Source organism: Calypte anna, chromosome 2 (assembly GCF_003957555.1).
Source record: "Calypte anna isolate BGI_N300 chromosome 2, bCalAnn1_v1.p, whole genome shotgun sequence".
In the NCBI taxonomy this organism is placed as follows: Eukaryota; Metazoa; Chordata; class Aves; order Apodiformes; family Trochilidae; genus Calypte; species Calypte anna.
In genome coordinates, this window is record NC_044245.1 from 141765197 (window position 1) to 141790311 (window position 25115).

Sequence of the window (25115 nt, forward strand, 5' to 3'; positions counted from 1 at the left end):
GGCCAAACAGGAAACATTCTTTACTATGCTAAGATTATTCAGATTTTACACACAGTTCAAAATACCTCAATCCTCACCAGAGAGCCAGACTAATCTTACAACATCACTTCTGAGCACTGTGCTGAAATTTCAAAACTCGTAGCTAAGATTCAGGTTCTTCAGCAGCATCTGCTGAGAACTATATGGACTGGACAAAATTCTTCACCCAAACCCCTGTACAAGTACTATTTCTGCAGCCAGGGAAGTAGCACAGAGTGGAGAGCAAAAACTCTGGAAAACAGTAGACTTAAATCAGTGGGTTAGACTAGTGGTTACTGGTAATGAAACAGCAGAGTTTTCACTATATAAAATTTATAAATTTATTTTTGTAAAAATTCAAAGAGCACGAAGACATCTCACTCAAAATACTGGTAAATCAAACCACACTTAGAAAAATGAAAGCTGATTTTATTATCTTATCCACAGCCAATCATTTGACATGAACATGCATACGTAATTTTGCTACGCACACACCACAGTTTAACGTTAGTTATTTAAGGTTAAACATACAACATACATCCTTACAAAAATGAGTCAAAATGCAAACGTAACTTTTAAACAAAACAGTTTTTACTCATTTAAAAAAACCTTTGTGTTGGGTACCATTTTGTACAAACACAGTTAATTTAAACAAATCTGCTTTTAGTTTCCTCATGGTTCCACATGAAAATAAGCTGCAACAGAAAATGAACTCATCAAGGGATTTTTAAATAGCAGAAGTAGGCAGTCTTGCCATGCAGAAGAAGCAATATTAAATATTAGTTTTTCAAAAAAAGAAAAAACCCACAAGTTTAAAAATATTTAGTTCAAGTCACAAATCTTTCCCCAGTACAGAGAAATCCAAATGCAACGCATAATTAGCTGCCACTTAGGATGGCTATTCTGAAAAGTAGAAATACTTTCCAGAACTGAAAATTTTCATTGATTTGGCACAGAAAAGAAGTCTGAGCTTACTTAAGAACAAGAAAGTGATTAAAAAAAAAAAAAAAAAAAAAGGGTAAACAGGAAGAGAGAAAATAAAAAGCAAGAATGAGGGAGATAGTAGTTGCAATCACTAAAAAAACAAAATAATCTGTGCATCTCAGTCATTGCAGAATACTGTCTGTCTACAGCAGGTGCGAATTCCAGGTAACTGTTATTGCAACATGGATTTAATTTGCTTGGAGGTAGTCTCATCATTCAAATGCTTTGTTGTGTACCTAAACACAGAAATAAAAATCAAGTTGAGTAGAGCATAGATGCATAGATGCTATTTTACTTTGGCTTAATTTTAGAATTTATTTGCTTATGGCTCAATCTGACTGTACCAGAGAAAAGCCCTCAGCCACTGACCATCACCCACTCCACCAAGAAGCCAAATGAGACATTCTGATGAGAAAATGCCATTTAATCACATTTCAGCTTAATTTCCTCCTTAGTTAAGTAACTGTGCTGCTGCAAGTGTATACACATGTTTATTCCAGTCCTTTCCCCCTTCAAAATTCTCTAAGCATTCAGCACATTTTAAAATCACTACAAAAAAACAGTCATGTCTTATTTTAGAAGTACTGTATATCCTCAATGCTGGCTTCTTTGTATGATTAATTTCCCTGATCTTCTTTACCAAACTGTGATCTAAAAATGAAAGTAAAAAGTTATGCTGTAATTTAACATGTTAAATTAGCACTTTTATTGTTATCCACAGCTGCAGTGATATTTAGTTGTTCACTTGAAGAATTTATAATAACTTTTCATTTTGTAAATTACTATCAATATAGCTTTCAGCACTTTTTGGTAATTTATATTTTCCACCAACAAGAGGCTGAAATTTCTAAAATCCTGACAAGTTATTGCACTTCATATTCTGCTCTTGTGAAAACACTGAACATGACTACAATAATGAATATCAAATTATAAACAGCTGATCTCACTTCAAAAATCCACGCGACCTTCCATTTGCTTTGAAGACACACTATCTCCTGAGAGTTCCAACACTGCTCCAGAATCAAAAACCTGACTTGGGACTTTATTTCTCAGGATAGCATCTTGAATCTGCTTTCACCTCACATGCACACAGCAGCGTGTGCTCTCTCTCTGCATCTCTTCCTAACAATTCCAAATGTGAATTTGAAAACATTAAAATATCCTACCCAAATGAGTAATCAAATGTATGAAACCAGTACTGTCAAAGTATCTACGCATGAAATGGGCTGGTGTGGTGGAAGGTCAGCATGATAGCCTGGACTGAATTTACACTATCAACCACAAAATAACATGTAACAGCATGAGAACCAGAACTGCACTCTCCATGTACTTTAACAGTATCAACCATAATGGCAAAAAATGAGTTTCCACTAAAAACTGGTGGCCATTTGCAGCTGCAATAATCAGAAAAATGAATGTTAATGCAGTGTTTTCCTTCTGGAATCTTGTGGTTTTTACTGATGACCATCTCAAAGACTGATCATGTACCAGAGGTTGAGAACTAAGAAAATTAATTAGGAATGGAAATATTCACATGGAAGATTCAACTTAAGCCCAGACTATTTATTTTTCTTAGCTGACAATCTGAAAAAAACTGCAAGTGAAAAAGCTTATAGTACCACATCATTTCACTTCTTACTAGATCTTAACAAAGAGGACAAATGAAATAAAAGCAGTTTCGCTAAAGATAAGAAAAAGTAAATCTGCACACTTACAGGCAAGAAAAACTAAAGCTTCCACATTTAAAAGTGAGTGCATGAATAATAATACCTAGTTACAGTTCACTGCTACCAAAGTAAATACAATTCTTATTCAAGTAAGGACAAGAATGAAGCTTTCATATGCCCATTATGTTCTGGCATTTCTTGCCACTCTGATGCTGGACACCCACATGAAGAACATGTTACTGACTACAGACACAACTTGAAGATTCAAATTAGCTGGTTTTAGGTTTCTATGCAGAATTAATTTTTCTTTAGCTCTCCAATTAATGTAGCAACTTTTTGTCTCATCTATTCCACAGCAGAAAAAACAGAGATACTTGCCTTAAGAACCTCCCTACAAATACCTTTTCACTTTGTGAAAGAAGAGCATTGTATGAAGTGTTAACATACAAAAAAACTACCTGTCACATGTCTGAAGCTATCTGTGAAACAAAAATCAGATGAAACTACACTTCTGTTTTACTACTAAAAATATTGTTAAGCCATGGTCAAGCCAAACACAACTGAGGATATGGCCAATGCAAATTAACCCAGCTATTTTGTTGGTAAGCTGGCACAAATCTCAGTTCACATGATGCAGCTCCCCATCTGCTAACCTGGTAGTTCAGTCAGTAGATGAGATCACAGTAAACCACTAATGAGCTTTTAAGATATATTATGTCATCATTTTTAACTTCAGGTACAGTATCTGCTCTATCACATTTACCTCTACGGATTCATTCTTACATGCAGTTAAATATGCAAAAAGTAATCTTAGCTGAGATTTGAAGGAACAGTAGCCTCTTCACTCATCTCTGTCTCAGTACACATTGGGAAAGAATCCTGAAATAACTACAATCACCTTTACCTGTAACACTGAATACCTTGCTGCTGAGGGACACCCCCTGGACAACTTAAGAAAATTCAGCATAAAATATTTCAAATAAAAGAATAAGAGTACCTGAGAGCATTTAGAAGGCCTTCTACACTGTTAGGAGGCTGGTCCTTAAGAACTTTGATGCATCCTTTCATCTAGAAATTTAAAAAATGATAGGTTTTCATTCAGTTTAGAAGGCATTCATGCTAATACCTTCTAAGTTTACCAAAGTGTTTTATATTCAGATTGTCAAAGAGAAAAAATACACATTTAAAAATTGCAGACTGCAAAGACATTTCCTTGGTATCAGACTGACATCAAGCTTTCAGTATTATATTCTTCTATGACAGAGTGGCTTAACCACTTAAGTATCTGCACCTCTTTAGACAATGTAACTTTGATGTCAGGCTCTGCTTAATTGACCTAAAAAAAAAAAAAAAAAAAAAAAAAGACTGCAAGCAAAAATCTTTGTTTATCAATGGCCACTTACACATCTGAGACCCTAGTTTGTATTTCTCACTCTTATGTTTGCTAACAGCTATCACTATCCACTTAATGTCAAGCCATAGCATACACATGCTACTAGAAAGTGAAGGACAGAAAATGAGCCTATACATGATACAAAAACTCCAAAGATTATTTAGTAACAATAAACTTACATCAATTTTTGAAGTTTTGGCAAAAGCGCCCACCGGATGCACGTGGTCATAGAGTATGATGACCCCCACCATTACCCTCAGACAGAACGATACCGTTTCCTCATTTGTAAACCTGCTTCTATATTCACTGTAATTTAAAAACACAGGCTATTAGGTATCAAACACAAGATGCTAGTGCCTACTAGTAACAGCAGAATTAGGATTAAAAAGAAAAATACTCCTATAAACCCTCAAAGGAAGGAGAGGAAAGGGGAGAGGAAAGGGGAGAGGAAAGGGGAGAGGAAAGGGGAGAGGAAAGGGGAGAGGAAAGGGGAGAGGAAAGGGAGAGGAAAGGGGAGAGGAAAGGGGAGAGGAAAGGGGAGAGGAAAGGGGAGAGGAAAGGGGAGAGGAAAGGGGAGAGGAAAGGGAGAGGAAAGGGGAGAGGAAAGGGGAGAGGAAAGGGGAGAGGAAAGGGGAGAGGAAAGGGAGAGGAAAGGGGAGAGGAAAGGGGAGAGGAAAGGGGAGAGGAAAGGGGAGAGGAAAGGGGAGAGGAAAGGGGAGAGGAAAGGGGAGAGGGAGAGGAAAAAGAAGGAAAAAGAAAGGGAAAAAGAAGGGAAAAAGAAGGGAAAAAAGAAAGGGAAAAAGAAAGGGAAAAAAGAAAGGGAAAAAGAAAGGGAAAAAGAAAGGGAAAAAGAAAGGGAAAAAGAAAGGGAAAAAGAAAGGGAAAAGAAAGGGAAAAAGAAAGGGAAAAAGAAAGGGAAAAAGAAAGGGAAAAAGAAAGGGAAAAAGAAAGGGAAAAAGAAAGGGAAAAAGAAAGGGAAAAAGAAAGGGAAAAAGAAAGGGAAAAGAAAGGGAAAAAGAAAGGGAAAAAGAAAGGGAAAAAGAAAGGGAAAAAGAAAGGGAAAAAGAAAGGGAAAAAGAAAGGGAAAAGAAAGGGGAAAAGAAAGGGAAAAGAAAGGGAAAAAGAAAGGGGAAAAAGAAAGGGAAAAAGAAAGGGAAAAAGAAAGGGAAAAAGAAAGGGAAAAAGAAAAGGGAAAAAGAAAGGGAAAAAGAAAGGGAAAAAGAAAGGGAAAAAGAAAGGAAAAAGAAAGGGAAAGAAGGAAAGAAGGGAAAAAGAAAGGGAAAAAGAAAAGAAAGGGAAAAAGAAAGGGAAAAAGAAAGGGAAAAAGAAAGGGAAAAGAAAGGGAAAAAGAAAGGGAAAAAGAAAGGGAAAAGAAAGGGAAAAAGAAAGGGAAAAAGAAAAGGGAAAAAGAAAGGGAAAAAGAAAGGGAAAAAGAAAGGGAAAAAGAAAGGGAAAAAGAAAGGGAAAAAGAAAGGGAAAAAAGAAAGGGAAAAAGAAAGGGAAAAAGAAAGGGAAAAAGAAAGGGAAAAAGAAAGGGAAAAAGAAAGGGAAAAGAAAGGGAAAAAAAGGGAAAAGAAAGGGAAAAAGAAAGGGAAAAGAAAGGGAAAAAGAAAGGGAAAAGAAAGGGAAAAAGAAAGGGAAAAAGAAAGGGAAAAGAAAGGAAAAGAAGGGAAAAAGAAAAGAAAAAAAAAGAAAAAAGAAAGCAAAACCAACCAAAACCCATAACTTAAAATCCCACCAACTCTGCAAATGTTTAAGTTTTTCTTCTTCCTTTCAATACCCTGCCTGTAATGAAGACTGATGAAGAGTCTCAAACCTAACGTTGTCCTGATGCTCTACCATTTTCAGGCAAAGGTTTTTTTGTCCATTTTGGTTCACAAAAAAAACCACAAGTGTGATTAATACATACTAACTTTGCTTTCAAGGTGCCCTATCCTTTTCTGCACCACTCTCTTACTATAACACACAAACCAAACTCCTGACTCAGGGAAAACAAAAGGCAAAAGAAAAAGCTAGCTTTAGTGCTTTCTTGAATAGGACAGACCATTCGTAAGAATATAAAAGTTTGGAGTTTTTCATGTGCTGTAGTATTTGGGTTAAATAATAAGACATACTTCATTATTTTTACCACTGGGAAACTATTTAGATCCCAGAAGAAACAGATAAAAACCCTAAGTTTACTTTGATTTTTTGTTCATACTCCCAGTGCCTCTGAAATTTACAGTAGACAACAGACTGCCTTCATAGCTAAAAGTCATCTCACAATTCCCCAGACAGGGGAGTTGCAGTTTTGTTACAGCCATCAGCCAAGACAACTTCCAAGGAAGCACTACCCCATGTGCTGCCCACAGCCCCTTTTTCAGAAGGCCCTAGGCAATCATGTTCAAATAGTAAATTTTCCTGAATTATACATGAGAAAACCATTTATAAAGACTGCCAAGAGATTGTCTAGCTTTCATAGACATTCTATTTTAAAATATTAATATGTTCAGGAAAGTAGACCACAGAATTTGCATGGTGAATGAAATGAGACAAGTTAATTTCCTGTCGAGGTAAACAACTAAGTTGGTAAAAAGAAAACACTGTAGACTCCTGATTACCAAATTATACTTCCTTAGCCTCAGAAGTCTGCAATAAAGAAATGATTCATGCACAATGCAAGCACTGTTTATACTCACGGGGTTTCCAGCATGACCCTGCACACACTGGCCATGGTGCTTAAGCAATCTGTAGTATTTTCTATCGGTAAATTTTTATTCTGCCAAAGAAAATAAACACTTTTCAATTCAATTGTCATGAAATATTATACTGCAAAACATAAATAAAAACAGTCTTGTGCTGGCATTGCAGTGTGGAGGAATTAAAAACATCCACACAAAGATGGTAAGCCTTGCACTGGATTTTAGTAACATTACAATAAAGACTAGCAACTTAAAGAACTATGTCTATCATATGAATTATGCTTGCTTGTTTGTAAAGAAATACTCCACTGACACAGTTGATTCCTTTAAAACTTCCCAAAATTCAGCAAACAATACTTTAAAGACTGAAATTTCTATACCAAATACCTCCAAATACCTCCATCTGTTGCAACAGTAAGATCTAAAATTGCTGCAGACAAACACCTCAAAAGAAATGTAATACAAAGCTGTTTCAAATGTAAAGCAGAACTTAAGGAAAAAATACTTTAAACTAAACATATTTTTTCGTTAATCATATAATGTATAGTTATTATTTATTAAGAAACAGTGCATTCTTTGAATGTAAAACAAATAATCACAGTTCTCGAAGTCAAGCACAATACTTGTACTGAATGGACTTTGTCACTAATATTTATTTAGGTAGTTAAGAAAACATAAGGATGTGAAAATGTTGGAACAATTTTTCAGTTCAGGCTCAGCTCCCCTCTTCTGTAGTAATGTGAGTACACTTGACTTCACACAGCAAAACATAAGTATTTCAGGAAGGAGCAAAGGAAGCTAACTTTTCAATTCTCTTGCCTGTATGAGGCACAGAGAATCAAGCTGTTTCCTTTTCAGTTTCCTGAAGTTTCTCCTCTAAGTCACCACCAAAATGCAGATGATGTACTTACTTCTACCTCCCTCCTTGAGGAAAGCTATTTCTACCAATGTTGTCATGTTATTTGTTGTCCATTATATTTCTGCAATGCAGCCACAAGGTGGCTGGCTGAACAGTCTGATCTTTACAGCATCTATGAAATATACTTTATGTTTCTTGAAGCTTCAAAAGAAAGGGTTTAATTTCTAGATGCCTGATTATGCCTGGTAGGAGAGCTTTTGGATCCAGAACTATGTCTGGCCCTGAAGTGCTACTGAAGTACACTATCTGATCCATAAATTTATACTCTTACCTCTGACACAAACTTTGTTGTAGCATCACTTAAGGTTTTCAACATTGGCGTTGCTTCTGCGTAAAATAAAGACATTCTGTTTGCCAACTCATTATTTACTTCATTTTCTCCCTCTGCCTATAAAACAGAATGAAAAAAGAATGTAGTTGCTCTGTACATGAAAAAGATAGGTGGTAGTAAAAGATCACATTTCATCTCATCCAAGGGTTACCTACTGGGACATTGTTAATCCTCATACGGCTCAGGGTTCTTCTATAGTAGCTGAAGTCATTCTGTATAGCAGGATTTGTCATCTATATAGATATGGAAGCAAAAGAGTTGTGACAAACTCAAAAATAGAAGGGCAGGTTTTCATATAATTCTGACAGTAAGAAAATACTCACTTTTCTGAAGTAAAAAGGCCTGTGACATTTTGAAAAGGTTATGTAGAACATAAAGCTTTCTGGTTAAATTCTCATATTTTTCAAAAAACAGATTTAACAAGAACAGGAAAAGGAGTTGTCTCCTATACTGGAGTTTGAGATCAGTAGATCAAAAAACATGGCTTTGCCAGTTTGACTCCAAGGATCAGACCAGCAAATTAAGATCATTTTAGCTTAGTTCTATGCACATCAGCAAGAACATGCTGGACTATAGGGTTGCACATACTAAAGCAAAAGCAGCAGCATTATCCCAAGAGATACTCCAAGTTCAGCCAAAGAAACATGATTAATACAAACTGAAATATAAAAACTGCAATTAAAAAACTGCGTAAAGCTAATAGGGTGTTTCATCTGCTTTCCAGAGTCTAACTCATATGAACAAGTGGCACACAGTGGATATTTGAGTATCTACTGGGTGCTCTATTCTAGAACAGAACACAATCCAGACTGCTTTAGTAAATTCATTTGTTCTATTTTTCTTAGCCTTTGTACTTAAAAAAATTGCAGAAAGTTCTTACCTTGAGCTCATCAAAACGGAGTGTAAAGTGAAGAATTTCTGCAAACTGCTTAGCAAGAGCCTGCTCTCGCTCCAGGTGTTGCGTTGGAGAATAAGGAGTGCTGGTCAGGGCTCCCAACAGACCACGCAGTCCTGCCTCTTAAATGAGAGGAGAGGATTTGCAATATACAACTGCACCTGCTTCTTGTCTCTCTGCTACTGATATTCTGCATGCTACTCTTAAAATATCATCATAGAATTGGCTGGGTTGGAAGGGACCTCTGAGATCATCAAGTCCAACCCTTGATCCACTACTGCTGCAGTTACCAGACCATGGCACTGAGTGCCACATCCAGTCTCTTTTTAAATATCTCCAGGGATGGAGAATCCACTACTTCCCTGGGCAGCCCATTCCAATGTCTGATCACCCTCTCCAGAAAGAAATTCTTTCTAATGTCCAACCTAAACCTCCCCTGGCACAACTTAAGACCATGCCCTCTTGTCTTGCTGAGAGTTGCCTGGCAAAAGAGACCAACCCCCACCTGGCTCCAACCTCCTTTCAGGGAGTTGTAGAGAGTGATGAGGTCTCCCCTGAGCCGCCTCTTCTCCAGGCTGAACACTCCCAGCTCCCTCAGCCTCTCCTCATAGGGTCTGTGCTTGAGTCCCTTCACCAGCCTGGTTGCCCTCCTTTGGACCTGCTCCAGGACCTCGATATCCTTCCTGAACTGGGGGGCCCAGAACTGGACACAGTACTCGAGGTGTGGCCTCTCCAGGGCTGAGTACAGGGGCAGAATCACTTCCTTGCACCTGCTGGCCACGCTGTTCCTGATACAGGCCAGGATGCCATTGGCCTTCTTGGCCACCTGGACACACTGCTGGCTCATGTTCAGCTTCCTGTCAATCCAGACTCCCAGGTCCCTTTCTGTCTGGCTGCTCTCCATATATATTATTATATATTATATATTATATATCTCCAATATATATCAACGATATACTAGTTAATAATAATGGGGCTTAATAAATTGCTTCTATATGCCAATGTTATCATATTTACTTCCAAGCTCCCGTAAAGGTTAGTTCTCATCAGCGCTGAAAAGATTTATTCAAGCTTTGTCTGCAACACTTGTGTAAAACATATTTCAATAACCTGTTTAAGCAGACTGTAACCTTTAAGATAAAGCAGAATTCAAGAGGTACATACTTATCGACCAAGTACTGTTTTATTGGTTTTTAAGATAAATTTCTAATCCAACTTCTTGCAGATCTTCCTGAGGGAAAAAACCCACACCTGACCTCCTCTTTAACTAAGCAGAATTTGCATGAAAAAAGCATCTGCTTTTTTAGCTTATTTTTTCATGAGCTATGATAGTAACTTTCTAAAAGGTAACAACAGTTAGCTCATGAACAAAACTAATGGAGTCTCTTTTATTAGCTTGGAGGTAAGATTAGTCCAGTTGGTTTCGTAAAAAGCATGAAGTGTCACTGTAAGTATTGCACCTGCATGAACCAGTATCAGGCATTTCCACAGACTAAATTGTTCCTGATGTTCAGGAGGGGGATTATACAGTCACTTTTAATTACTCTTGGTAACCGAAACATTAAAAAAATTCATTCCTGGTTAGTCTATCACTTCGTAAAACAACCTGCTGCTTAGTGTTTTCCAGAATTAATAAAAGGTCAGAGAAAGAGGATGATGAGCATGCTCCCATTCTCTTTCCCCTCTCAGGTATCCACTGAAGCAAGTTTGTGAGACAGCACAGAGGTATCAGTAAGATCCAACCCATGGTGTAGAAAGAATCTATGCAACATAAGCTTTTATCTGCTAACAAGGGGCTGTCTCACAGCTGATCACATCTGAATATGCCAGATATTCTAATTAAAGGTGAAAAAAAAAAAAGTTAATACCATTCCACTTACCTAGTCTTTGAGAAAATTCATAGAATTTCTTTAGTTTGCCTACTAGTGGTACAACTGCACCCCATGCTTTCTCTTGCAGCTTCTCATCATTAGGATGCTGAATTGCCTTAAATTATAAAAGAGAGGAAAACAGTATGCTTATTTTAGGAATAACTGATACACTACTGAAAAAAATATAATCTGTGCAGTGTTTGAGAAACTAGTAATTAAAAATTCTACCTACTGAGAAGTTTCCAGTTGGAAGACAAGCCTGTACTAACCCATGTATGTTCCAAAAAGCTCTAAATACTTGTGTTGAAAGTAAGTATCCTGAACAGGAAAACTGCTTGGAGAGAGTATACAGAAATTCTTAAAAATTGTTACTCAATAAGAAAATTTATATAACCCAATCTAGTTTAATTAAAATCAACAACTTTACTGGGAAGAATCCAAGCAAAAAAGTTTAGTGATCAAAGACTCATGCTCATGTTGCTATTTCTCACCCACCAATTTCTGACTTTGTGAAGAGAAAAAAGATAAATGAATTTGCTGTGAAAATCAGGCTAAATAAGACAGTAGGAACATATAAGCATATTCAACAACATAAAGCACCACCAAGACACAGCAAATATCAGAGCTTTGAGGTATACATGCAGAGCTTGTTTTTACAGTAAGCTTCCCAGACATATAAAAAGCCTTTAATTAGTCTCTCCAGGTTTTAAGACAGAAACTGGACTACTTAGCAACTGAAAAGTATGAAGAAAAAAGGAATAAAAATGCTCATACTCTCCTGCTGCATCTTCAGAGACAACTCCTTGATTCCAAAATTTGTTTCAGTCATCCCTGTGCTATGAGATGCAGCACAGTCCCCCCTGGTCCCTAGAAGTTTGCGCTCTATGGTCTCTATTTGCTCTCTACCTCCTCTTAGGAACCTCTATCTTCTTCTCAGTGGAAGCTGCAGGATTTGTTGCAGACACACACATTCCTGCCAGATGCAACAGCCTCTCCCCAAACATGCTCCTTCTTTGAAGAACAAGTAGTCTGACTCCCTTCCTAAGGGTTTTATGTGATGCAGTTACCTTCCTTAAACCTTCCTTATGAATTCAACAGAGACTGAATAAAAACTCACGGTGCTTTAAAGCTGAATGGCTCTGAGTATCTCAAATTAATCTAGAGTGAACAAAAACTGCCCCTATGTATTAGGATTTCTTAAGTGTGCTACAGTAACTCCTGACTTCAGGAGCAAGTAACCTCACTACTGCATCTGAGGAAGAAGGGAAAGGGGGTTGAGAGAGTATTTCTTCCACCTTTTCTTAAAGATAAAGGAAAAACACAGTGACATGCTGTAAAGAAATTTTGCCTCTGCTCCAAACAACTACTTTAGTAAATAAAAGCCAATTAGATTGAAAATGAGATGTCTTTTGTGTTAGGATTACCACACATAGGACTTCCCAACCAGCATACAGAAAGATGTCAACGCTACTCAATATTGCATTGTAGTTACACCACAGTCTTTCCAAATTCACCACTAACTCAAAAAGAGCTTATGTGGGAATAAAAAAAAAAAAAAAAAAAAGCAACAGTTCCATAAGAATTCTGACACACATTATTTGCTACTACATATGTGCAGGAATATTATTGAAACAAGCAACAACTGTTTCACTGTTAAAAAGAAACATTCCACAGCAGAAATTCAAGACAGCAATTTTAACAGACAACATGCTCTGCCAAAACAGCTCCTGCAAGCAAAGTTAAAATCCAGCAGTATTTGGTTAGGATTAGACAATGAACATGCACAGGATGTGCACAATCATAACACTCTAGCTCACCTCTCGTATCTCATGGCCAGCTCCTCTATATGACTGCAAGTCTTCCAGTATTCCTTCTGCATCCTTTAACACTACATTCACCTGATTATAAATTTCCTTTTCAGATTCTGTAGGTTGGGCATCTAGACAGTAGAACATATTAAATATATATATATTTTTTAACAACAATATGGAATTCAACAGGTACGCCATCATCTGTTGGACAAATTCTTCATGCAGCAACTCATCAAGAATTTTCATTCTCTGAAGAGCTACTACAGTGTATGAAGAACTGCTATAGAAGAAAGTAACTGCATTCATTTTAGTTGTCCTTTATATCTTCATTTAGCATTCCAAACATTCACTTGCAATCTATCCTTCCTGACTTATTTAAAACTGAGGTAAGAGAAGAAATCTTGACAAGTTCTCTTTATGACTCTGGGACCAAACTCACCTTAAGAGTGCAGTAAAAGCTCAATGGAAGAGACTTAGGAAAGCACTCAAAAGACACTCACTGCAGACACTGCAGGAGCTGTTTTTGTCCACTGCTATCTAGAAACACTGCATTGGACTATGTTCCATCTCCTCTGCCTCCTGTTTTACCATTTGGAAGTGGAACTTTATTTTATACTCCTAAATATATTTAGTTTTCAAAACATATTCTTTATTGCATTAATTGCAAAATCAGAGATGAAAACTAAAAGATCCATTGTAAATTTGTTCTCTTTTCTCCCCTCCCCCCACCCCTCTTTTAGGATCTATCCTGTCTCCCAGTTCTTCTATAATTAAAGACTTTCCAAAAGTATACTTCATTCTCATTTCAAAAAAGCTTCACACATATGTCATTCAAGAAGTATGTCTTGAAAAAAATCAATTAAAGGCTTTAACCTTTACAAATAACCACCTAGTTCAATTATCTCATTCCTGGTTTAACTGACATGAGACCATTTTTTCTTTCAAAATTCTGATGGAAGCTACAAGGCTAGTGCCTCTTAGACTGATATAAAAATTTAGTTACTGAAGTTCTTAGAGGAAAAAAACCCCAAACTATCACTTCTCTTTTTACAGGAGAAAATGTTATGAAATAAATAATCAGGATATTTTAATGCAGAATTTCCAGTGCTAAAAGTGTCATTATATTAAAAACAGATCCTTTTTTTATAGGGACAAACAAAAGCTACCTACAGACAACATATCCTCATGATTTGGTGCAGCTTAGAGTTGGAAAATGTCTAAGAGTTTTTTCCATGATCCATTATGTGTAACTCCTACTAACAGTGATGGACATTAGGTACATACTTACATTGAAAAGAAAATAATAAAAATAAAAATCAAATCACAATACTTTAGAGTTACACACTAGAAAAAAACACTGAAAAATGAAATTTGTATTACATGAAAATAAGTTCCACATGCATTGCCTGTCTGGATTTTGCTGTAAATTTTTGCATGTTTTTTATTTTTATGCTTTAATTCACAGATAGTGGGCATTATTAGGAAATATGCCTTTATATAGACCTTGTAACAGTTTATCTGTGGTATTTTGAGAACCATCAAGAATCAGCATGGATAAAAAAAGCTGGTTACTCCTTGTAAAAAGATGTAAGAGCACCACATTGATTAGACATTGAATAAAAGTGGCCAGTGCTTTTCAGATCATCACAAAGGTCATATTTATAATTTTGAAAGCTGCTGAAGACTGCTGTAAGAAATGAAGACAAAAAAAAAATGAGGGAAAAGAGCAGACAGGTAAGCACCAGTTGACTGAGAGCAGTTCATGCACAAACATGAAATGCTATAGTGAAATACAGACTAAAATGTGAAGCTCTGTAGCATTCCAGATTTTGTTGTTAAATAATGCAATCAAGACTTGCCACTTGCTGAGCACATCTCTTGCCTATTTAATGTTTCATGCAATTTCTTCTTTACTCTCTCTAGCAAAGAGAGTTCACATTTTAAAGTAGAGGGGAAGTACAAAGTAGAAGGGCCCACAAGAACTCCTCCTCTTCTTTTCAAAACCCACTGACAAGCAGGACAGATGTAGCACCATGAGCTTTCAAGTTCAGGAATGAAAATCATCTTTCAGACACAAATTAAGTGGTCTCCACTAAATAACTGGCTAAGCAAGTCAACACCTTGTACATCCCTGCTAGTGTTTAACTTAGAATGCAATCAGTCAGCTACTGTGCTTCTTTTTCTTAAAATGTTCCCGCTAACCTAAGACAATGCCTTTTACTCTATTTGTTGGGATGGTGGCTTTTTTTTTTCTTATTTTGATTATAAAAAAACCTTATAAATATGTGCTTTTAAATCCAGTAGCCACTGGATTATTTCTTAAAGTATGCATTTCATTTTGATCCATCTCATCCTCTCCAGTACAAGTCAGCTGTAAACCTGGTTTGTCTCAACTAAATTCTTCTCACATCTGTGGATCTTCTGCACCTAGAAAAGAGCTCACAGAAGTAAACCTATGGCCTCTTATATGGTCCTCAGGGCACTGTATTCTGAAGGCCCATTACAGATAGAGGGGAGGTTTCTCTTCCTGAGCACTGGTGTAATTTTGAATACATGGAGCATTCCCACATATGACCAACTACCTGAGAACTTCACCTACAGGACTTTCACTTGAAAATCATTAATTGGGGAACTTGTTGAAGTGCACAGAGCAGGAAGGGGAATTGTAATTGTACTTCTGGAGTTAGTCTTGACAACTACAAAAAAGCAGCTAGCACTGCCAGGCATCCAAAAAGCAGGATGAAGGAGGCATACAATTTCAGTGATTTCCTCTTTCCCCTGTCAGGGATGTAAATTCCTGCTTTATGACAAAGCTTTGCCTTCACCCAGCAATATTGCCCACAGGAAGAAATACAGTAAGTGCAGCAGAGCTCACTGAAATGTTCTGAGGTTTGATATTGCTGCCCTTGGTTACACAGGGCAATTTCCCCCTCTCTAATCCAATAGTAAAATGAAAACTCAGGTGTCTCAAGTTTATGGGGAGTTCAACATTAAATTTTTAATTTATTCATAATATTACAACACTAGATGCAATAGAAATTTAGAGTTCAGAAAGCTCACACAATAACGCACTAAGGACAGAGTAGACTTGAAACAATATACAAATGCTGTTATGTGAATTAAATGCTATGGAAATATGACAACATATTGCATGCGGGCAACACACACATTTAGTGACTCTTTTAAAAAGTATTTGGCTAGCCTACAAAAGTAGTAGGGAGAAATTTGGGGTTAAAAGTTTATATTGCAAAGCAAATGCTATTTAAACTGAGATTTTTCCCAGAGAAGAACACATTAAGTCGTCTGAAACTGTCTGGGACAAAACTCACAAGCAAGGGAGAGGAAAACTCCGGACTGGAGATGAATTTATTTACCACTATCATCATTACTATGGAGAATGCTATCTTTGTGGCTCCTCTGAACCCTAGCCAAGTTCTTTGGAGGTAATGCAGAACACTTGCAATGCTAGCTTAAGATCACCATCTGCAATAAAAAGTACTCTGCATTTTAGCTACTATTCAAATCAGTATTTTGGGAAGGATTTGTACTGTGACAGTAATGACACCAATGTAAATGTTGAGCTGTAAGTTTCCCACCTTGTAGGTGGCTGTTTCATGTAAACAACACTGCCCTCACAAATCTGTCTATTTTCCTCTGCTCATGCTAAAGTGGTACTGCAGAGACTTTAGTAAAATACTTAAGACAACTACTTGTTTCAAATCGATCTGATGAATGACCAAAGAAAACCTAAGCAGTGTTATGGCAAGGAAAAGCCAACAGCTCATTGTACTGTCAGAACATTTTTTGTATGTATTTATTGTCAGCGATACAAATCACTGGAATCTAGCACCAGGATAAGTATCTGGGGGAAAAAAGTGTTAGAAACCAGTCCAAAACATTCCTAAATTTAGAATTTGTATCCTTATAAAGCTTTATGAGGATTTCAGCTCTTTAGCTTATTGTGCAAGAATTGTTTAACAAGCCCACTTACTTCAAAGATATGTATTGATTTAAGAACAAAAGACTTCAAACTCTATAACTGGGCCACACATAGCATAGAACGGGCAAATTTATTTTTGATACAGAACTTACTTGCTTTTTGATATAAAAACACAGCGTTCAGTATTGCAAGATTAAGTGCCAAGTCTTGAAGAAAGATCTTGACTGTGTCAAAGCCAAGATCCTGTCAAGGCAAGCTATCTCAAACAGAGTAGAAAGAAGCATGGATACACAGTATAGCAGCAGAAACAAACACAGGACAGGGTCCAAAATGAATAAAGAACAGTCTAACAATTCAGCCATAATATGTCACTTAATTTGACTGCATATGTAAACATTTCATGTCAGCAACCTGCTTACTCTCATGCCAAATCTTGTCATGCTCAAAACATGCACTTTAAAACAAAATAATTGCTAACGAAGAAGTACTTTTAAAAATAGCAATTTTTATTGCAATTTGTTTTAGAATTATACCTGTTGTATAACAGCTTACTTGAATGTAATACAGTCCAATTAAATGGTCAGAATTTGCAGATTAAGCTGGAAATTTACATCTCCATATTCTGCTGTAGCAGTCCCTCCTACTTTCCTAAGTTGTACCTATTCTGCTGATATGCGAGACCTGAGGTGGTTCTAAACAACAGTTTTACCTTGTTTTGTTTTTTTTTTTAATATAACCCTTGACTATATTTGCTTTATGAATAATTTGCATGGCTATCATCTTCCAATAAGAATAGATTCAAAAGAGACAATTGATAAAATCAACAGTATAGGATAAAGGTTTAGAGAAGTTATAACTTTAAACATCAATGAAACAAAAACATATTTCTGCAAACTCACTTTCACATTAGAACTCATGTAACCAATTGCTACTGTTTCAAATATAACTATAAAATAATTTGGGGAAGAAAAAAAGATACCATGGATCTCTAATTATCAATATCACAATACTTCAACTTTATTATCCTGGTCTGATACATTTTATTACATGGTCAGAATGCACTTGAACATTAGTTTATTATTATATGCTTGCTGTGCACTTGGGTAAAGCAATTGCATTTCCCAAAAGAAAGTAATTAAACATGTATAGCAGCAGCCAACAACACTTACCTGCCATTCTTAGGCTATACTATGTCATGCAACAAGAACTACAAGCAAGAAATGCTAACAATATGTGAACCTTCCAGAGCACTTGGCATTGATCAGACAAGCTGTATGTCTCACATTTTCAAAAACTATTTCATCTCTATGCTTCCAGAGCCCCCTTTTTTATCAAGGGATGAAGCTAACTGAAAAATTTCAATGCCAAACCAAATAAGGTTCACATATACACCTTTAAAGTGACGAGGTTGAAGAGCTATGAATAGCTGTTGTGAGCCCATCTGTATCTGCAGCAGCATTCAGCATGCAGTGGCACACCGGAAGAAAAGTGAATCCGGTTCCATGCTCAGTCCTTCCTTTAAGGTGCATGTACATACTTGCAATTTCCAGAAGTCTTAAAATAATTCAAATTCTTTTTAAAGTTTTGATTTGAAGCAAAGACAATTTTGGTTTAAAACAAGAATGATACCACATTCCAAAGTATACTTTGAAAACCTTCCCTGAAATGAAGATTTCACATTTTAGAAACTTAGGGTTTTTTAAAGCAGATTATTGCTTTCTACAGAAGTTTGCTGAACAATTATCCATAGCTCAGGCATGCAAAGCTGTTGTAAAGGATGGCAAGGTGAAAACATACATTTAGTACATGACAAATGCAGTCTACTGCAGGCAAAGAGTAATAGATATATAAAATCATCATCTCACTTTCAAAATCAAGGAAAAAATTTGGCCCCTGCTCAAGGTCTGTGCATGTCAAAACTTTTAGAAGGTTCCCCATGTTAAGGTACCTGCCAAGACAAGAATGAGAGAAAAGAAATTTTTCTTTTTATAAGGAACAGCCAAAACACAGTTGATTGAAGCAGTGGGGGGAAGAAGATCAGAGAGTTCCATCAGGCATGAACCCATCCTTCAGGCTGCGGCCCTGATGGGTGGAGGGAGACCCCCACCTGGAGGACGCACAGCTGGTGATCCCAGAGATGCAATGCAGCTTTCCTGTAAGGAGTGACTAGGTCACCAACATCTTCACAGCTGCCCCTTCAAAAAGGGACAGAGCTCCAACTGAAGGCATTGCCAGTGACCAATTCTGTGCTGGTACACCCTAGCACCAGTGTCCTGAGCAGGAGTACACAGAGAGGCGTAAGTGCTATTGCTATGTGCAAGCACCAACATGGTAGCCATGCTACAGTTTTTTACCTGATGGGGACAGCAGAAGGAAAGAGCTTTCATTATGTCAGCCCTTACAATTTTGTCAGAAAGTCATTATAGAAAACTGCATCAAGAGACATCATTGCAGTGTGCAGAAAATGGTGATAACAAGTATGCCACTCATCTTTTACATCATCGAAAGTTGTCCAACACATTTGTGAAGCTCAGACAATTCCCCTGTGGACTCTTGGATGTAAAAAGTACACATTAACTGCACCATGAATGACCAAACCAGGATCAAGAATGATTTAGTATTCACTCTGCTTTAAGAGTGGGTATCAGCGAACGACTGCTCAGCACAGATCACTAAGGCATACGGACAGAATTTTTTGTTTTATGATTATTTGATTTGCAGGCAGATGGATGGACATCAATGACCACAAAGAGCCAGAATGATTAAGCACAAGGAAAGAAAATTTACACACTAGCATGATGGTGGCTTGGCCTCTACTGGAGAGGGGGGGAGGAAAAAAAAAAATAAATAAATAAAAAATGGAAAACCACATGCTACTCTTTCAAATTGGAGATTTGCAACTGAGTCCCCTAGCCTTCACTGCAGTAGGTATAAACAACCCTACTGTTACCATTTTAAATGCACCAGCTGTGAAGGGCTGAGAGACTTACTTTCAAAATCCAAGAAAAAATGTGCTGCATTGTGGTCAATGTCCCTGGTTAGCACCTTAATGAGATTACCCATGCCAGCAAACCTAAAAATAAAAACGGCAAAATAATTTAGTTCCAATAACCATCTTCTATTTTAAGTACACGCCTGTGGCTCACCAGAGCAGGGCTCCTGTTGGGTTTGGCACAGTGGATTCATCCTTCATCCTTCCCACCTTCTGGTGAGAAGTAGAAAATGTGCAGTGTAGAAAGTACTTCCACTTCCCTTCTTTTCAGGGAGGAGTAATTATTGAAAAATTGAAGTATTATAGCTTTGATGAAACCATGAATTACTAGCTCTTTTTCATCTTTGTTTAATACATATAAAGAAATATGTTACCTATGATCACTGAGCAATTATTTTTCTAACTGCAGCAACCCACAGACAACAACACCCTTCTTGCTTAGGGCAAAAGCAACCTCGAATGGATCTGGTGTCATAATACGCCTGATTTTTGCTGTATCTCCATAATGCAAGGCAAATTTCAGAAAGCCTCTTATTAACAGTCATCTCTGGCTAATGAACAATTTTCCCCATCAAATCATGTAAAACGACAGGTTAAATGTGTTAGATTTCTCTAAAACAGGAGATAATTCAGTTTCAATAGTTCTTCTTATGTTTGCTGTCACATCCCAGCTAAAAGAAAAAATGGAAGAAAAATTGAATAGCCATTAGATTAATCTAGGTCAGATAAATTAACAAAATCATTTCAACTGTTACCATAAGTTTCAGAAATCAATACCTTCAGTAGGACTGTGAAAACTGCATTTCATAACAAGGCAGTCTTTTCAATCTAAAAATCATTTCAAATTAGTGTAACTATACCAACCTATGAGTGTGTGCCCTTTTTTTCCTTCTTCTGATTTCTACTTTTCCCAAAGACTGATGTTAGCTTGGAGGGAGGTACCATGACAGTAAGAATAATCAAATTATAAGTTATCAAGAAAAGTGAAGTAATGTGAAGTCAAAACAAATTGGAAAACACATTTTGAGAACCTACCCAGATTTCTTGAGTCCTATAAGAAAAGTGAAACTGGTGTATGAGGGAAAAGCAAACTAAGAACCACACACAATTTATTTTTCAGGACCCACAGGATTCAGCAATACATCAACCAACCAACAAAAGCTAGAGAAGGAGATGTGAATTAATCCCAGATCATCAGAAGTTACTCAGTCCTTGCTCCAACAACTTCTACGGAAAGACCAAATAGTTTATAAAAACAATTTTGAGTGCAATCCAACTGTTTACAGTGCATTCTGCACAAAGAACCTCATCACTAGGTGTATGCTCGCTTTTTTGCACATTCAGATTTCTCCTTAAGATTGCAGAAAATGCAAGTTCTGCTTCCTAAGCATTTGAACTTAATTTTTTGTTGAAAGTCTGATCAGATTTCTAAGCCTACAGAAAACACCCATTATTTAATGGGGTTTGAAATAGTGCCCAGTTTAGACACTTATCAAAAAAAGTAATCCATCAAAACCTGTTTCTTCTAAGAGGCAGCTTTTTCAGACCTTACAATTCCATAGCTTAGTGAACTCTTCAAGTGCTACACGTGCACCAGTGCTGTGTAAACAAGCAACATCAGAAAGAAGAGAAACTGCTCTTCTGTATCTTGCAAGCATGCTCTGCAACAACAAGACTGAAAAGGCCACTAAGACCACTCCCCAACAATGAGACCATTCATGATCTGAAAAAAGCTGAAATAATACAGAGGCATTCTTAAATATTTTCAGAGGCAATAAAAAGCCAGAAGTATAAGCTGCCTAATGTTTATGACTGAGCCTGCACATTCATATTTAAAAAACAAACCTCAACCTCAGAAGCTCATTACATATGTCAATTCCAACATTCACAAGCAAGTAGCAAACACACAGCAGTGAATGGTGTTAACTGCTGAAAGAGAACTCTTAACTATACCTACAATTACCTCCATGCTTCAGCTCTTCAGCTGCACCATCCCCCCTCCTCCACCAAAATAATTTCTTTACCTCAAATAAATACCTCTGTGTAGGTTTTTGTCTTTGTTCTGATATTGACCAGTCTCCTAAAAGTTTGCAGGGTCATGTGTGTAGTTTAAATATTGGATAACATTGGTTAACCTAACTCCTGAAGGTCAGAGCAGGGGGATGCTTAGAGAGTTGAAATATTTTGAAGAGGAGTTTACAGACAAGCATGCAGCCAATGCAGAACACATTGCTTAACTGCATCCCTACCAGAAATTAGTAAGGGGTCAGGGACTCAGTTTTGCAATACAAATACCTTCCCTGTAGACCTTCATCCCTCACAGAACATTGCCAGTAAGAATATAAGGTTTCTTCTCTGGGAGTTTAACAAATTGAGAAGCACAATAAAAGGTTTGCACCTCCAGTGCAGCATTAGATATTCAACAAATCCAAACAGAAGATGCAACTGACCTAACAGTTCAGTGACCAGCCTCTCTAAGAAAAGAAAAGAAACTGAAGATTATGAGAGCGGATTAATTCAGCTCACACAACAATAACATGATACAGGAATACATTTCAATTTACTTGAGTACAAATCTGCATGAACATCTGTTAGGAATGAAGTTTGTAACCAACCTGTTTGCTCATGCTTTCAGTCTACTAAAAAAATCTTGATGAAATTTAGTTACATCTCAGTTTCACATACAAGACACATGACCACATTTACTTTTTTAGCAGTAAAACATTCACTGTCCATTCAGTTTTTGTGGAGTGAATGGAAATCTAGCAGAAGCTGACAAACACAGTATTTCTGAAACTTGTATCAAGATTAGTTCTAAACAGTTACACATGGTTATCAAGTACTGCTCAATACTGGAAGATTTGCTGTGTTTTACTAACTGTGAAAATGACCATACCTCCGAGTTGTAAAGCAGAAAAACTTTAAAAAGCTAGAAAGAGAGTTTGAAAACTCAGTTTAAACAAAAGCTGAGATGTAATTGATATAGCTTTTTCTTGGTGGACATGTTCTTCTCTCCTTAGCATTCAAGGTAATGAACCATGATCCAACAGACAGTACTTAGCCTTGCTGGAAGAGTAAATTCCTATCTTCTCACTGTCTGAAATGGCCTTCTAGAAATGAGACCATGGTGTCACAGTGTGGAACTTCCCAGCTGCATGGCTGCAGAGCAACACCATGGCTCAGATTAGATGGCTCTATACTTCTTTATATACTACTTTATATAGTACTTAATTTTCCTTCTAAAGGTAAGTAGCAAGAAGAGCTGACTTGTTACACTCAGATGGAACCCTACAGAGGTGAAAGGGAAAACTGACCTGAGAGGCTGCATTCTCAGCAGAATATCTGGATCAATCAAGAATAAAGCAGCCTAAACTGACAAATCCAAGAATTAGAGATTCTTGACAATATGCACATAGTAAAGACACAACTGAAAAAAATAGCCATGACAGCTTTCTCATCAGGCACCTCTTCTGCTATTTGACACACTGTAACAGCATCACTGGCACAGAAGATTTGGTAGTTCTATGAAAACTTACTTGGTAATTAACCACCACAGTGGCATGCCCTGTCAGTAATGATTTACCAAGCACTCATCCAATCTCCTCCACAGCTTCATATGAAGTCATTAGAACTACTGTTTTAGAAAGTCAGGGGCAGTTCCATTTAAGTAGCCCTGATACTGGGCTATCACATCAAGGACATCATCCAGCACTAACTGCATCCTCCTTCAGCTCATTGCCACACCAGTCAGCCCCAATTCAAGAAAGATTTGAGCCTACATAAAGACCAAAGCCAACAGCAAGCACTACTACTGCCTGCTACATTCTGCAGCTGGTTCTTGTCTCAGAGCCAAATAGCTGACTCAGGACATGGACTGGAGGTGACTTTTGTGGGTACCAGCACACCTTTTGACCCACTATCGTTCCAGTGAAAATGGAACAAAATCTGTGCACACTGTTGCAATGGTCGCCAAAAAGAATTTTGCATATGTTCAAATCAGCAACATCAAAATATTTGCGTGCCCAGCTTTAAGTACAATTTAGATCACTCCTTACTTGATCTTATACAGCTTCAGATTATTAACATCTGTCCACTTTTATTGGGTACTCTCACTCAGAATAAACAACACTTTAACACTTGTAAAAATTTTTTCTCCCAGTCATCTTCTCCATTTTTATTTTTTATCTTCTCCACTTTTATTTTAAGATTCTATAGTGTAGTGTCCAAATATAACTCACTAGGTAAACTGACAACGTAAAATTCAGTTAATGAACAATGTAGACCACTGAAGTTTTTCTTGCCATGAATCCAGCACCACAAAAATCAATGCAGAGAAAAAAAACCCCACAAGTCTCTGTCAAAAAGCAAACTGTCCCTGTGAAGCTGCCCAGAAGCCCTGCTGGCATACTCTGTACCCCAGCACAATCCTCGAGCCACGTGGAGCAGGTTATGGGAAATGAGAGCACAAGCCAAGAACATGGTTTAAACTTGACCTACTTGCAGAGGAAGACATAAGGAATGCCACATTTGATTACAATGATTTGGCCCATTACAGCCTTATGGGGTTGTATGATGCTGCGTGTAGTGTCATGATCAGACAAGCGGAAAGCAAAGGCATATTTTCAAAACAAGTCTTGCACGCATGCCCTTCATGCTGAAGACATCCCTGGCACATTTCATTTTTTATTTTTTTTTCCTAAGCTAAAAGCCTGGGGGAAATTTAATAGAAATAAATGATGCAACTAAATTCAGCCAAGCACTACAGAAATTTGCCCCTCTGCATCTGAAAAAAACCAAAAAGACAAAACCCCAAGTATTTGCTTGCAACTAATGAGCAGCTGGAAAACTTACTCTTGCTCAAGGTAAATACTACATTTGCAAGGGACATTTTTAATTTTGCTTTTGCATTTGAGATCACTGAAGAACACCTGCTTCAAGAAATCATCAGTCCACCTTTTGGAATGCTATTTCCTGAACATGCTATTTCCTAAGACTGCTTCTAATAAAGCTTAAGACTAAATAAGGGACATTGAGTACATAAACTGTACTCAACAAAAGCCTTATGCTCTGGAGTCAGGAAGAGGGAATTAATTGCAACACTGGGTTTTATATTTTCCATTGGTCACAAATGTGTGGCATAAACCTCTGATTCAGAAGCATTTTGACAAAACAGTAAGTAAAAAACCCTTCTGATGTTAAAAGTCTTACATTACACTAGAACACCATGGTGTTATAATATCTACAGTGCTAAGACATCAAGAAAAACCTAGCTGAATGTCTCCCTACACAGTTTTTGTAGAATTATAATCCCATCAGCCTGGCAATTGTTAAGGCTTGACATTTTCTGCTTACAGTATCTAGCCATGAAGAGGGAGAAAAAAAAAAGCTGAAACAAAAAAAACCCAACACCCAGCCAGTGAATAAGTGGCTCCTCACATCAGCTGGAATCCAAGGCAGCCCTTAGCAACACGGATATCACAGGGCTGGCAGCCTATAAGAGCCAGTGCCGTTTTCTCTCCTGATGCAGCAGTTGAGCTTCACAGGCAGTGAGAATTTGTCTGCCCTCAACCCCAAGAGGCAGAGAATGCTGTAGAGATGGAAACAGGTTTGTAA

General features: G+C 37.3%; 1 protein-coding gene across 11 annotated transcripts in view; it reads right to left on the bottom strand.

Moving 5' to 3' along the window:
• Positions 1-339: 339 nt before the first annotated feature.
• The window catches only part of FAM49B (family with sequence similarity 49 member B), a 96280-nt gene continuing 71504 nt past the window's right edge, over positions 340-25115 (bottom strand). For 8 of the 11 annotated variants that reach the window (XM_030445814.1, XM_030445818.1, XM_030445809.1 and 5 more), the window contains 10 exons: positions 18376-18458; positions 12577-12698; positions 10769-10874; positions 8874-9010; positions 8149-8226; positions 7934-8050; positions 6741-6820; positions 4242-4368; positions 3667-3737; positions 340-1238 (listed from right to left, as the gene is read on the bottom strand). In XM_030445814.1, the coding sequence (XP_030301674.1) occupies positions 1175-1238; positions 3667-3737; positions 4242-4368; positions 6741-6820; positions 7934-8050; positions 8149-8226; positions 8874-9010; positions 10769-10874; positions 12577-12698; positions 18376-18448 (975 nt within the window). In that variant the 5' untranslated portion in view covers positions 18449-18458 and the 3' untranslated portion in view covers positions 340-1174. Of the gene's footprint in view, positions 1239-3666; positions 3738-4241; positions 4369-6740; positions 6821-7933; positions 8051-8148; positions 8227-8873; positions 9011-10768; positions 10875-12576; positions 12699-18375; positions 18459-19500; positions 19584-25115 lie in introns of all 11 variants that reach the window. The other 3 variants (XM_030445812.1, XM_030445820.1, XM_030445816.1) reach the window with 3 other exon arrangements.